Source organism: Barbus barbus (assembly GCF_936440315.1).
Source record: "Barbus barbus genome assembly, chromosome: 19".
In the NCBI taxonomy this organism is placed as follows: Eukaryota; Metazoa; Chordata; class Actinopteri; order Cypriniformes; family Cyprinidae; genus Barbus; species Barbus barbus.
In genome coordinates this window covers 20,235,557-20,248,731 of record NC_136747.1, presented here as the reverse complement: position 1 = coordinate 20,248,731, position 13,175 = coordinate 20,235,557, and the positions used below count along the sequence as shown (strand labels likewise).

The 13,175-nt window shown below is 35.7% G+C and overlaps 1 protein-coding gene across 2 annotated transcripts; it reads right to left on the bottom strand.

The window, feature by feature from the left end:
• Window positions 1-354: 354 nt before the first annotated feature.
• On the bottom strand, window positions 355-8,135 carry LOC306884951 (cytosolic non-specific dipeptidase-like). Of its 2 annotated transcripts, none has more exons than XM_079441217.1 (12): window positions 8,019-8,135; window positions 7,575-7,676; window positions 7,201-7,344; window positions 6,330-6,492; window positions 5,490-5,578; window positions 4,589-4,789; window positions 4,252-4,336; window positions 3,846-4,006; window positions 2,300-2,464; window positions 2,053-2,194; window positions 1,126-1,273; window positions 355-950 (listed from the first exon to the last, which is right to left on the bottom strand). In XM_079441217.1, exons 2-12 carry the CDS (start codon window positions 7,632-7,634, stop codon window positions 884-886), a joined length of 1,425 nt encoding a protein of 474 aa, XP_079297343.1. In that variant the 5' UTR covers window positions 7,635-7,676; window positions 8,019-8,135; the 3' UTR covers window positions 355-883. The 2 variants fall into 2 exon arrangements, with proteins under 2 accessions (XP_079297343.1, XP_079297344.1); XM_079441218.1 differs by having other exon boundaries at window positions 501-950; window positions 7,575-7,671; window positions 8,019-8,119.
• Between the last annotated feature and the right edge of the window lie 5,040 nt (window positions 8,136-13,175).

The following is a 13,175-nucleotide window of genomic DNA, read 5'->3' as shown; positions in this document are numbered from 1 at the left end:
GCAAGGTTGCATTAAATTGATCAAAAGTGACAGCAGAGAAATCTATAATGCGACAAAAGATTTATTTTAAATTGTCATAATACTGTGCGATATATTGCGCATGTGTGATTTTCTTTACTGTTTCTTGCTCCCTAAATCAAATATGCAAATTTGTGACACTGACTATATATACTTTTGTTTTTACAGAAGGTCAGATTTTCTTGCTTCCACTGAAACACAAGATGCTCTTTGGCACATTATCAAATCATTAAAAGCCAAATCAAAATGCACACAAGCTGAAAGTGAAAAATAATTTTCAGGATGGAATTAAGGATAAAAGATCACTATTGGAGGGTTTGTAAAAAAATACTCACAGACCAGTATTGTTTTCATTTTCAAACCAATTACATACAATCAATTATTTCTTTCAGCAACCGTAGTTTTTTTCTTAATTGTTAAAAGTGATATATGCTTTTTAAAGTCTACATTTAATGAATGACAGTAAAAAAAAAAAAAAAAATCCAATATAATCAAAGTTTAATTTTAAGGAGATAATTTGTATTTTATTATAGGAGTGCATTTGTCATATGTAAACAGATTACACCAGATAACAGTTTATGTTATATTCCATATTAAATGGACAGTTCACCCAAAAATAATTCCTCTGATATAACTCTTTCTGAAATTGGATATTAAGACACTGGGAGACAGACTATTGCTACAGCGACAAGGTATATAAGAGACTAAAACAATGTATGCTTATTTGGTCTAAACTGTTTGTGTCACCAGTCAAAAAAATTGTATGATGGTCTTTTAGAGACCGTACCCTTATCCAAGTATTTCATTCACATCTTCAGACAATTAAAAATACACCAGCCAAGTCACGTTGAATCAGACGTTCCAGTTAGCTAAGCTGAGATACTTCATAGAAGTAAGCTCCCAACATCTTGGTGCCCTGAACATAGTTGGATCTGTGAAGGCAAAAAAAGGGGAAGATATTGAGGGGGGGGTTAATATTTTCAAGCATCCCAAGAACATCTAATGAATAAAATTGGCCTATGAGAGTTATTATTACCTGCTATCATATGCATTTGCAGTTTCGCAGCCACACCTAAATAACAAGATGTAGCTATGCGTAAACATTACCTGTTGAGTTTCTCATTTTGTGAGTGAGCCCCGTCGTCAGAAGAACCGACAGGCAGCAACATGACATTCTGGCCGGTTGCTTCTTGGAAGGTTAGAGTCACTGGGATACTTCCTCCCTCACGAGTCAGGTCAGGCTCCACGCCAAATACTAACATCAGGGAAAGATACAGAATTACATTAAACCACAAATTAACTGCGTTTAGAAGGAATCAGAAGGAAAAAGGCCACATTGTTGGTTTGACAAGACAGACTCATCAAGGCAAAATCAGTAAAAAGTCAAATATGTTATTGTGCATTTCGTTGAACAACAGGTTTATAAATATTTCTCATTACTCTCTGTCAGAGAGAAGAGAGTGCAAGAAAGCACAGCTGGTATCAGTGTATCGATGCTGTGAGAAAAGAGTATAAAAACTTATTATAGATATTTCAGTATCAATATGTATTGAAAAATCGACACACTTCCACCAATATTATGTAAATATCATGCATGCGTAGTTGATGCATTTAAATATCTATGGTCTTTATTAAAATCAATGTCAAAATTAGTTTCAAATGTATATGAATGTGAGGGAAAGTGTTTTAGGTGCTGTAATTGGACATTTCTTCATGCTTTTTTTTTTTTATATTATCTATATTAATCCCATTTTTGCCATCACTAGTTGTAATACTTTTAAGAATTAATTTGTCAGTTTTCAAAAATTGCATGTAGTATATCAATTAATAAAATTAATTTTAATTAATTAACCTTTTTTGCTTTAAAAAATAAAAGGCATTCATAATAGTAAGTCAAACTGAAATTTAAATAGATTGAAATGGATATTATATCAAACTGGTAGATATGTGAACTACTGGTATTTCATGTCAACGTAGACTGGAATTAGATCAACAATCTTGTATCTACAGTCATAACCAGATGTTGTGTCTTACCAGTCTTCATGGCCTTTCTGCCAGCCATGTAGTGAGGATGGTTAAAGTCAGACACCCAGGCCTTGGCTCCATGTCCCATGTACACTTTCAGTTTGTTGGGAGTTTGCAATTCTGCAAACTTCTTCTCCACATGGGTAATTACCTATAAGATAAGATGTGAGCACAAGCATGTCTGTAGCACAACAGTCATGTCTGTAAAGTATGTAGATGACTCTTTGAAGTTGGATAAGATAAAGTAACTTCAAACCTGTTTCTCCACCACTTTTGGATCCATATCAGGGACTAGGCGGATAGAGAACTTGCCAATGACCTTGCGGGGAATGACAGTTTTGGCTCCTGCCTCAGAGAAAGCTCCCTCTATGCCATGCAAAGAAAGGGATGGGTATCTCCAACGATGCATCAGAATTTGCTCCTGCACAATAAACCAGTGTATTATTTATACATATCACCGAACATAAAACATGAATTTATATAAATGTCGGCAGCATGATTAAAAAAAGCCATTTTTTAAAAGCCTTTTTTTTTTTTTAAAGCATCATCACAATAGTTTATAATAAATTAATTTTAATCAATTAACACCCCTATTTGAGTTAGTGTTATTTTACTATCATTAACATACTATTATATTTTTGTTATTATTTTGAATTAGATTTTATTTTTATCTTTTTTGTTTTCTTTTTATTTGAGTTGAAATTTTTGTCTATATAGTTTTTAGTTTATTTAGATTTAGTTATGTTAGTACTTCAATTTAAGCTAAACAAAATGGGAAACGTTGCAATTGGCAGTTAGCTGAAATAAAATAAGTTATTTATATATATATATATATATATATATATATATATATATATATATATATATATATACACACACACACACACACACACACACCAGGTAAAGTGAGTATTGAACAAGTCACCATTTTTTTACCAGATGTCGGTGACAAACCAAGTAATCCATATATACAAATAAAACAAAAATAAGTTCAGAAATTAAGTTTTGTGTAATAAAATGGAATGAGAAATGGAGGTGCAAAAAGGCATGGAAAGCCAAGACACCAGCTGAAATCTATCAGTAATTAGAAAGCAATCAAATTGGTCACTGCCCCTAGTCATTGGAAATTAATATTAGCTGGTTCAGTCCCAACACCTACAGTACCAGGATGATGAAGATGAAACAAGGGTGGACATTTCAGCAGGACAATTATCCCAAACACAGCCAAGGAAACTCTCGATTGGTTTCAGAGAAATAAAAGCTGCTAGAATGGCCCAGCCAATCACCTGACTTGAATCCAATAAAAATAAGAAATAAAGATCAGAAGAGTTCATCGAGAGTTCATCGAAGAGGCCCACAGAACTTTCAAGATTTGAAGACTCTGTGGAAGAATGGGCCAAAATCACATCCGAGCAATGCATGCGACTAGTTTCTCCATACAGGAAGCGTCTTGAAGCTGTCATTACCAACAAAGGCATTTGTACAAAGTATTAAATACATTTCAGTAGTTCAATACTTTTTCCCCTGTGTCATTCCATTTTATTACACATAACTTAATTTCTGAAATTATTTGTATGTATGGATTACTTTGGTGGTTACTGACTTTTTACTGAAAATTTTATATCAACAGCACTTTTAGAAACATATTTACTGGGAAAAATGGTGACATGTTCAATACTTATTTTACCCGCTGTTTATATGGGTTTAGTTTAACTTAATAAAAAAAAGCCCTAAAATTGAATCAACAGAAACATAAAATTACATCAGCTGACATTGAAAATTTGAAAAGACAGGTGATTTACCTTTGTGTCATGCAGCAGTTTGCCTGCTCCAACATCTTTAGCATATTCTTCCATGTCAAACTCAATCTTTTCATAGAGCTTCTTCTCTTCATCAGTCAGTTTAGCCACATGGTCGTACATCCCTGGTACTACAATCTTTCCCTTGTTATCCACCAAAGAGCCTAAGAAATACAAAATACTTAAACACTTTCAAAGCACAGCAAAAGCAATAATGGTATATAAACAAAGACCAATACATTTTTAGTTGAGCTAAACTGCTCGAAAATGACAGGTAACCTAAGAAGGTCGACAAAAGACAGATATCCCAGTGTAATCAAACACAACCACGGAAATCCCTGCAATACATTTTTATGACCAACCTACTGACCCTCTTTCTACCTAAGAGATAAGTAGACATCAATCTCACCCATCAGAGCTATGAGGTCAGTCATGGCCTCATGAACGGATCCTCCAAACACGCCAGAGTGAAGATCTTTATCACAGCATTCCACCTGAAAACATAAGACTTGCTCTTGTTAATCAGATTTGAGAAAAATCTCAAAACTTTGCGAAGATCTAATGCTTTCTTTCATTAAAGAATGTTTAAGTAACATTGCATCTTTTTTCAATCTTTTGAATTCTCTCATTTTTATAACTGCTGTATGCATAATTGTAGTACATGTACGCAAGTCAGAGTTTAACTTTAAATACCACTGCTACAAATCTAGGTTCTTTTGACATTAAAGTAACAAAATAACTCCTACCTCAACAAAGAAGTAGCAGATTCCTCTCAGGCCATAGGTAATGCAGGGCTTGGTCTTCCCCAGCCAGTAGTTATCAGAAATGCAGACGTAGTCCACATCCTTAAAGAAAGAGTCTTTGCGAGCGAAAACCAGCTCGTCCAATCCTTCTGATCCAGACTCCTCCATTCCCTCAAAGCAGAACTTTATATTGATTGGCAGTTCCTGTGATTAAGTACATTTAGTTTTTAGTGCAAAAGTCCATTAAATGAAACACTTCAAATGTTTTTACAGTCAATATAAATCTATAGATTAGTTCCTATAAATTGTGAAAATGTGTATTTCGTTAGAAACCAAATATTCTAAAACTTGTCATAAAGGATAAGAATTATTTTAGTGTTTGTCATGTATCGTAGAAACACTGCATAACATGACAATTAAGCTTACAGTTAATGTAATTTGATCTAATTAAATTAGCTTGACAAGACTTTTAAAAATGATCAAAGATCACAAAACAACCTTTAGACTGTTCTGCTGTCTGTAAACAAGGAACTTTAAAAGCAGTGACAGTTCACTCAGGTGATAATGATTGAGAAACTGAGGTAATCACTGGATAAGCGGAGGACTGTATGCGATGCAAATTGATATTCAACACAATAACATGCAGAGTTGGGCTCAGTTGTTCCTCACAGTTTTGGTCACACTAAATGCACATGGCAGCTGCACTTTTAAAATTTACATTCTGTATTGTTTAAATTTAAAGTTACTTTAACCAGATTGAGTAAAGCAGGCAATGCTAAACATCCAGCATCTTAATCCACGTATATGGTTATACTGTTTGAAATACATGAGGACTTTGCACTGGTGTTACAGGCTTAATAAGTAAGCAGACGGTGTCATTGGTAAGAAAATACAGTGTTTTCACCTGTCCAATCTTCTGATAGGCCTCAATGATGTTGAACCAGGCTAACACAGGGCCTTTATCATCCGTAGAACCACGTCCGTACATTTTACCTAAAGACAATTAAATGAAGCACGAGCCACAGTCAAATAAAATGTCATAAACTGTAATGATTATAAAGAATTTCTATCTACAATCTCAGTTCAGCAAGCATTTTACAGTACATATCAATTTCAGAATTGGTGAAATTTTGTCAGAAAAAGAAAAAAAATATAGATTGATGCAAATTTCACAGGCAGATCTGAATGTGCTATATAAAACAACAAATATTAACTGTTTTTAATGATATGCAAATCTAAAATTAATACTTCTTTTTGTTTAAGAAAAATATACATTTGTCCCAGCTTGAAAAAAAAAAAAAACCCTACGGGAATCAGCTGACAGGTCACAAGGCTACGCTCAAGCGTCAGATCTATCTCAGCAAAAAGAGACAATAGGATTTGTCTTGAAATCTCTTTGGGCTGGAGGGACACAAATGTAACATGCTGAGTCGGTGAAATTTCTTCCTTTTTTGTGTCAACAGCCACATGCAAGCAGAACAAAAAACCCATTTAAAAAAAAATGCTAGTGGTGACTAATTTCAGCCAAATCAAATGTGAAATATTACCTGAAGGGAGCACTGCTTGCAGAGTATTGCACAAAAAGCAAATCAATTGTAAAACCTTATTTGGCCTTAACAAGTTTCTTCCATACACTCAAAGGCTTCATTAATAAATTGATGCTAGCATCAGTCTCCTCAACCCCAAGAGAACGCTACTGTACACCTTTTTTAAAAAACAATGACTTATGCGTGCACACTCATACCGTCTTTTTCCACCAGAGTGAAGGGTGGCGAGTCCCAGCCATCCTCAATGTTGGCTGGCTGCACATCCAAGTGCCCATAAATGCACACAGTCTTCTTGCCTGGGTCTGAGCCAAGTCTACCCAGAATTATTGGAGGAAGAGGGATCTCTTCACCGCCTGGTAACTAAATTAAAACAAACCAAAAGCTCAATAGCATTTGAGAAGAATGACTTACAGTCGTAAAACAAACTGTAAACTGTTCATCTAGATGTCAACTATGAAAAATGTACAAGGTGTGCATTATAGTGGACACCTAGATGAACAGTTTACAGTTGTTGTTCTGCTGAAATGCTATTGAACTTTAAATTTGCGTTTGAGCCCATCCGGGAGTGAAAAGTAGCAATTTTTGCATATGATTTACATTTCATTTTACTAAATATCAAAAATGTAAAAGGTGTGAATTATAGTTGACATCTAGATGAACAGTTTACAGTTTGTTTTATGAATGTAGGTCATTCTGCTCATATGCTATTGAAGTTAGAAAAGTGAATACCAATATCGCATGTAACTTTAGAGCCAACATCAAGCCAACTTTATGCCAGTGTCTCAACTCATTCGTAGAGACTGCAAGACCTGAATTGGGTGTGTCTGACAAAATGTGCAGGGCAGGGGTGCTTGCAGGACAAGTTTGAAAACCACTGCCGTAGGGCAATGCGACACATGCAGTCACATGGTCAACCAAAAAAATTACCACCAAGCAGGAAGCAGCTTGTAATGTTTGATCTAAAGTCTGTTATCACTAAAAATTCCAAAGCCAGACATAAAAATAAAAATTCCAACTCCATGGCAGGAGATTCATATTAACTGTAATTTTCGAAGAAAAACGAAACACCTTCTGCATGCCGATGTCAACCATCTCCACAGTTCCCCCCAGTCTCTCAATGTCTTTGGCTGCCATCTCCATCATCTTCTTGATTTCTCCTCGTTTCTCTGGCCAGGCAGACACACTCTGTACAGCAACCCATTTTGCCAGGCGCTTCAAACACAAGGTATTCAGATTTCCATTAGAAAATATATTCATGTCAAGTAACAGTAAACTCATCAAACGTTTTGAATAACACACATGAAAATATATAAATAAACAAAACAGGGCATTTAAAAAAAAAAAAATCTAAACTATCTTAGGTTAAAGTATACACATTTTTTTTATATGTCCAAGTTTTGGACATATAATATAATACAATGTAGTAAAGAAAATCTCAGTACCTCAACATACTCGTCCTGGTGCTCATCGACGTATTTAAAGAGAGTTGGAAGGTAAGACATTGCTGCACAGTGATCCAATCACTCAGTGACAGAAGAACTGACCTAAAAGAAAGGAAAATTGACGTGTAATAACAGTTTTTGTCTTCCAGAGAGGAAAAGAAACTCCTCCCAAATCCCAGCTCTGTAACTGCTGAGAGACATTGCGCTATACAGCTATATAACAGGACACAGTGTAACATTACCTGTTGTTTAAAAATATGTAGCACACAAACGTCTTTCGACAATGTCAATCTCAACCATCGTTTTAACTTTATTATTAATAATAATAATAATAATAAATAATTATATATTTCGCTTACTAGTAAAACTCCTAAGTTGGCCTCATAAGTCGTTCACCGAAATTCATTAAATATAGCTTGCAATAGTTAAAAACTGCATACTTACCGAGCAAAAACAGTTTGAAGTTAAAAACACGTCTTCAAATTAAGTAAAATTGAACTTGGTGGTGTGAAGAACACCATCAGCAGCATCTCATGAGTTCAGACCACATGAATGGCTTTCAAAATAAAGGTCTGAGTGAGGAAGAGGCTTGGTGGCCTCAAAAACTATTTTCACATTTAAGCAACACTTTAAATGTATTAATGTCACTGCATTAGACAATAATACATTAAACCAAGTAGTATTTCTCACTTTTAAAAAAAATAATAATAATAAATAAGGTTTCAACCCTTATTTCAAAGTTTTAACTTTATTTACTTTTTTTTATTTTGAAGAAAAAATGGCCTTAGCAACAATGTTGCCTGACGTCAACCCAGCAATTAAATGCTTCCATTAAAAAGACATTTGATGCAGTTTATTTTCAAGTTACATTTATATTCTAATTAAATTCAGATATGAACAATACAATCAATTCTGTATTTATGTATTGGGGGAAATTGACAAGGTAAAGGCATTTTGACAAGTTATTGTTAAGCATTCACATCAAAGTTGCTGGAACACTTTTGTTTGTAGAAAGAGTATTATTTTTATAATCATCCCTTGAAATCACATATAAATTGTGCAACCTCTGTAGGGTCCAAGTATTGCCTCATTAGTGACACTGACCCTAGACAAATGCAAAACTAGTGAAAAACAATCAGAAAAGATGAGTAGGGAAGAAAAAAAATGTCAGTGGCCTCCACCTACCAAGCCACTTCTGAAACAGAAACATCAGAAGCATCTTACCTGGGCTAAGGAGAAAAATAACTGGACTGTTGTTCAGTGGTCCAAAGTCTTCTTTTCAGATAAAAGTAAATTTTGCATTTAATTTGGAAATCAAGGTCTGGAGTCTGGAGGAAGACTGGAGAGGCACAGAATCCAAGCTGCTTGAAGTCCAGTGTGAAGTTTCCACAGTCAGTGATGATTTGGGGTGCCGTGACGTCTGCTGGTGCTGGTCCATTGTGTTTTATCAAGTCCAAAGTCAATGCAGCCATCTACCAGGAGATTTTGGAGCACTTAATTCTTCCATCTGCTGACAAGCTTTATGGAGATGCTGATTTCCTTTTCCAGCAGGACATCAGCACCTGCCCACAGAGCCAAAACCAAATCCAAGTGGTTTGCTGACCATGATATGTCTGTGCTTGATTGGCTCAGCAGTGCCACAGCATTATCGCTTCCATGCCATTCCTCACTGATGCTGGAGTTTGTGCTAAAGGAACCAAGAACTGAGTGCATAAATGAACATACTTTAAAGAACTTGGATCTTTTCTGTTTTGCAAATCCTTTTTTTGATTGATCTTAGGAAATATTATAATATTTTGAGACTGGATTTTTGACTTTCATGAGCTGTAAGCTCTAAACATCAAAATAAAAAAAAAAAAACTTAAAACTTCTGAAGTTTTACTTTACATGTAGTGAATCTAGAATATATGAAAGTTTACATTTACATTTATTCATTTAGCTGACGCTTTTATCCAAAGCGACTTACAATTGCTATATATGTCAGAGGTCGCACGCCTCTGGAGCAACTAGGGGTTAAGTGTCTTGCTCAGGGACACATTGGTGTCTCACAGTGGATTCGAACCCGGGTCTCTCACACCAAAGGCATGTGTCTTATCCACTGCGCCATCACCACCCCACAGTCTTCTGACTACGACTGTGGGGGTTTCACAAAGTTTCTACGAAAGTTTCATATATATATATATATATATATACATACATACATACATACATACATACATACACACACACACACACACACACACACACACACACACACACACACACACACACACACACACACACACACACACACACACACACACACACACACACACACACACACACACACACACACACACACAGTCGTAGTCAGAATTATTGGCACCCTTGGTAAATATGATCAAAGAAGGCTCAAACAATTGAAAACTAAAAACTAAACTTGAAATTAGACAATTGAAAATGGGGGAAAATCTCATTATGAAATAAATATTTTTCTCAAATACACGTTGGACACAATTATTGGTACCCCTAGAAATGCTTATGAGTAAAATATCTCTGAAGTATATTCCCATTCATATTCACAATTTTGAGCACTCCAGGGTGATTATGAACATGAAATTATCCAGCCATGGCTCCCTGTTTCACAGAAATATAAATAGGAGGGGAAACACAAGCCCAAATTCCCTTAATCATCCATCACAATGAGAAAAACCAAAGAATATATTTCTGATGTGCAGCAAAAGATAATTGAGCTTCACAAATTAGTGAAGTGGCTTTAAGAAAAGAGCTAGAGCAGTTCCCATTTCCACCATCAGGGCAATAATTAAGAATTTCCAATCAACAGAATATGAATACAGGTGCATCTCAATAAATTAGAATGTCATGGAAAAGTTCATTTATTTCAGTAATTCAACTCAAATTGTGCACACAGAAAATAAATTCAATGCACACAGACTGAAGTAGTTTAAGTCTTTGGTTCTTTTAATTGTGATGATTTAGGCTCACATTTAACAAAAACCCACCAATTCACTATCTCAACAAATTAGAATACTTCATTAGATTTTTAGTGAATTGTTGGCCTTGTGGAAAGTATCCATCAATTACTGTATATGTACTCAATACTTGGTAGGGGCTCCTTTTGCTTTAATTACTGCCTCAATTCGGCGTGGCGTGGAGTTGATCAATTTGTGGCACTGCTGAGGTGGTATGGAAGCCCAGGTTGCTTTGATAGCAGCCTTCAGATCATCTGCATTGTTGGGTCTGGTGTCTCTCATCTTCTTCTTGACAATACCCCATAGATTCTCTATGGGGTTCAGGTCAGGCGAATTTGCTGGCCAATCAAGCACAGTAACACCATGGTCATTGAACCAGCTTTTGGTACCTTTGGCAGTGTGGGCAGGTGCCAAGTCCTGCTGGAAAATAAAATCAGCATCTCCATAAAGCTTGTCAGCAGAAGGAAGCATGAAGTGCTCTAAAATTTCCTGGTAGATGGCTGCGTTGACTGTGGACTTCAGAAAACACAGTGGACCAACACCAGCAGATGACATGGCAGCCCAAATCATCACTGACTGTGGAAACTTCACACTTCACGACTTCAAGCAACATGGATTCTGTGCCTCTCCACTCTTCCTCTATACTCTGGGACCTTGATTTCCAAAGGAAATGCAAAGTTTACTTATCTGAAAAGAGGACTTTGGACCACTGAGCAACAGTCCAGTTCTTTTTCTCCACAGACCAGGTAAGACGCTTCTGACATTATCTCTGGTTCAGAAGTGGCTTGGTAGCCCTTTTCCTGAAGACGTCTGAGCGTGATGACTCTTGATGCACTGACTCCAGCTTCAGTCCACTCCTTGTGAAGCTCTCACAAGTGTTTGAATCAGCTTTGCTTGACAGTATTCTCAAGCTTGCAGTCATCCTTGTTGCTTGTGCACCTTTTCCTACCCAAATTCTTCCTTCCAGTCAACTTTGCATTTAATATGCTTTGATACAGCACTCTGTAAACAGCCACACCTTTCAGTAATGACCCTCTGTGACTTACCCTCTTTGTGGAGGGTGTCAGCAGTCTTCTCCATTATTGTGGTTTCAAAGAACAAGAGATACCCGGAATTTATACTGTGGGGATGGTCATTAATTGATTTTGAGATATTGATTTTTGACTTTCATCAGCTGTAAGCTCTAATCATCAAAATTAAAACAAAAAAACTTTTGAAATGTTTTACTTTACATGCAATGAATATATGAAAGTTTCACTTTTTGAAATAACTTTTTCTAATTTATTGAGATGCACCTGTATATCGTCCTAATGCACGGTGAGAAGGCGAGTTTGAGTGACTAAAGACTCCAAAGGACCACAGCTGGAGAATTGCAGAAAATAGTTAAATCTCGGGGTCAGAAAAGCTTAAAAAATTTGTCAAACAGCACCTACATCACCACTTTGTTTGGGAGGGTTTCAAGAAAAATTCTCCTTGCTCATCCAAAAACAAAAAACATATTCAGTTATCAGACACGACTGGAACTTAAAATGTGACCCTGCACCACAAAACCAGTCTTAAGTCGCTGGGTTATATTTGTAGAAATAGCCAAAAATACATTGTGTGGGTCAAAATTATCGATTTTTCTTTTATGTCAAAAATCATCAGGATATCAAGTAAAGATCATGTTCCATGAAGATATTTTGTAAATTTCTTACCGTAAATATATTAAAACTTCCTTTTTGATTAGTAATATGCATTGCTAAGAACTTCATTTGGACAACTTTAAAGGCGATTTTCTAAATATTTAATTTTTTTTTTGCAGCCACAGATTCCAGATTTTCAAATAGTTGTATCTCGGCCAAATATTGTCAGATCCTAACAAACCATACATCAATGGAAAGCTTATTTATTCAGCATCCAGATTACATATAAATCAAAATTTTGAAAAAAAAAAAAAACTGGTTTTGTGGTCCAGGGTCACAAATGGGACTGGCTTCTATGGTCAGATGTAACTAAAAAATCAGCTTTTTAGCAGCAAACACTCAAGATGGGTTTGGTGAACACAGGAATAAAAAGTATCCCATGTGTACAATGAAATATACTGCTGTATTTTTTATGTTGTGGGCCTATATTTCTGCTGGAGGTCCTGGACATCTTGTTTAGACACATGGCATCATGGATTCTATCAAATACCAACAGATAAAAAATCAATAAGTGACTGACTTTGTTAGAAATCTTATAATGGGCCATGTTTGGATCTTCCAACCGTACAATAATCCAAACACAAACCTCAAAAACAACACAAAAATGGGTCACTGGGCACAAAACCAAGCTTCTGCTTTGGCCATTCCAGTCCTCTGACCTGAACCCTGTAGAAAATTAGTGGGTGAACTGAAGAGAAGAAGCACCAACATGGAGCTGTTAATCTGAAGGATCTGGAGAGATTCTGGATGAAGGAATGGTTTCTGATCTCTTGTCAGGTGTTCTCTAACCTCATCAGGCATTATAGGAGAAAATAAGTATTGAATAAAAGGGTGCCGTTAATTGTGGCCAATGTGTATTAGAGAAAAACATTTATTTCATAATGATATTTCCCCCATTTTAAATTCTTATCCAATGAAAGGTTAGATTTTAATTTTTTTTTTTT

Coding starts and splice junctions, on each gene's coding strand:
- LOC306884951 (XM_079441217.1), bottom strand. CDS start 7,634: ATGTCTTACCTTCCAACTCTCTTTAAATACGTCGATGAGCACCAGGAC. Junction 5,579..6,329: donor CACTCTGGTGGAAAAAGACG/GTATGAGTGTGC, acceptor AATTGTCTTTAG/GTAAAATGTACGGACGTGGT. Junction 1,274..2,052: donor CAGAAAGGCCATGAAGACTG/GTAAGACACAAC, acceptor CCCTGATGTTAG/TATTTGGCGTGGAGCCTGAC.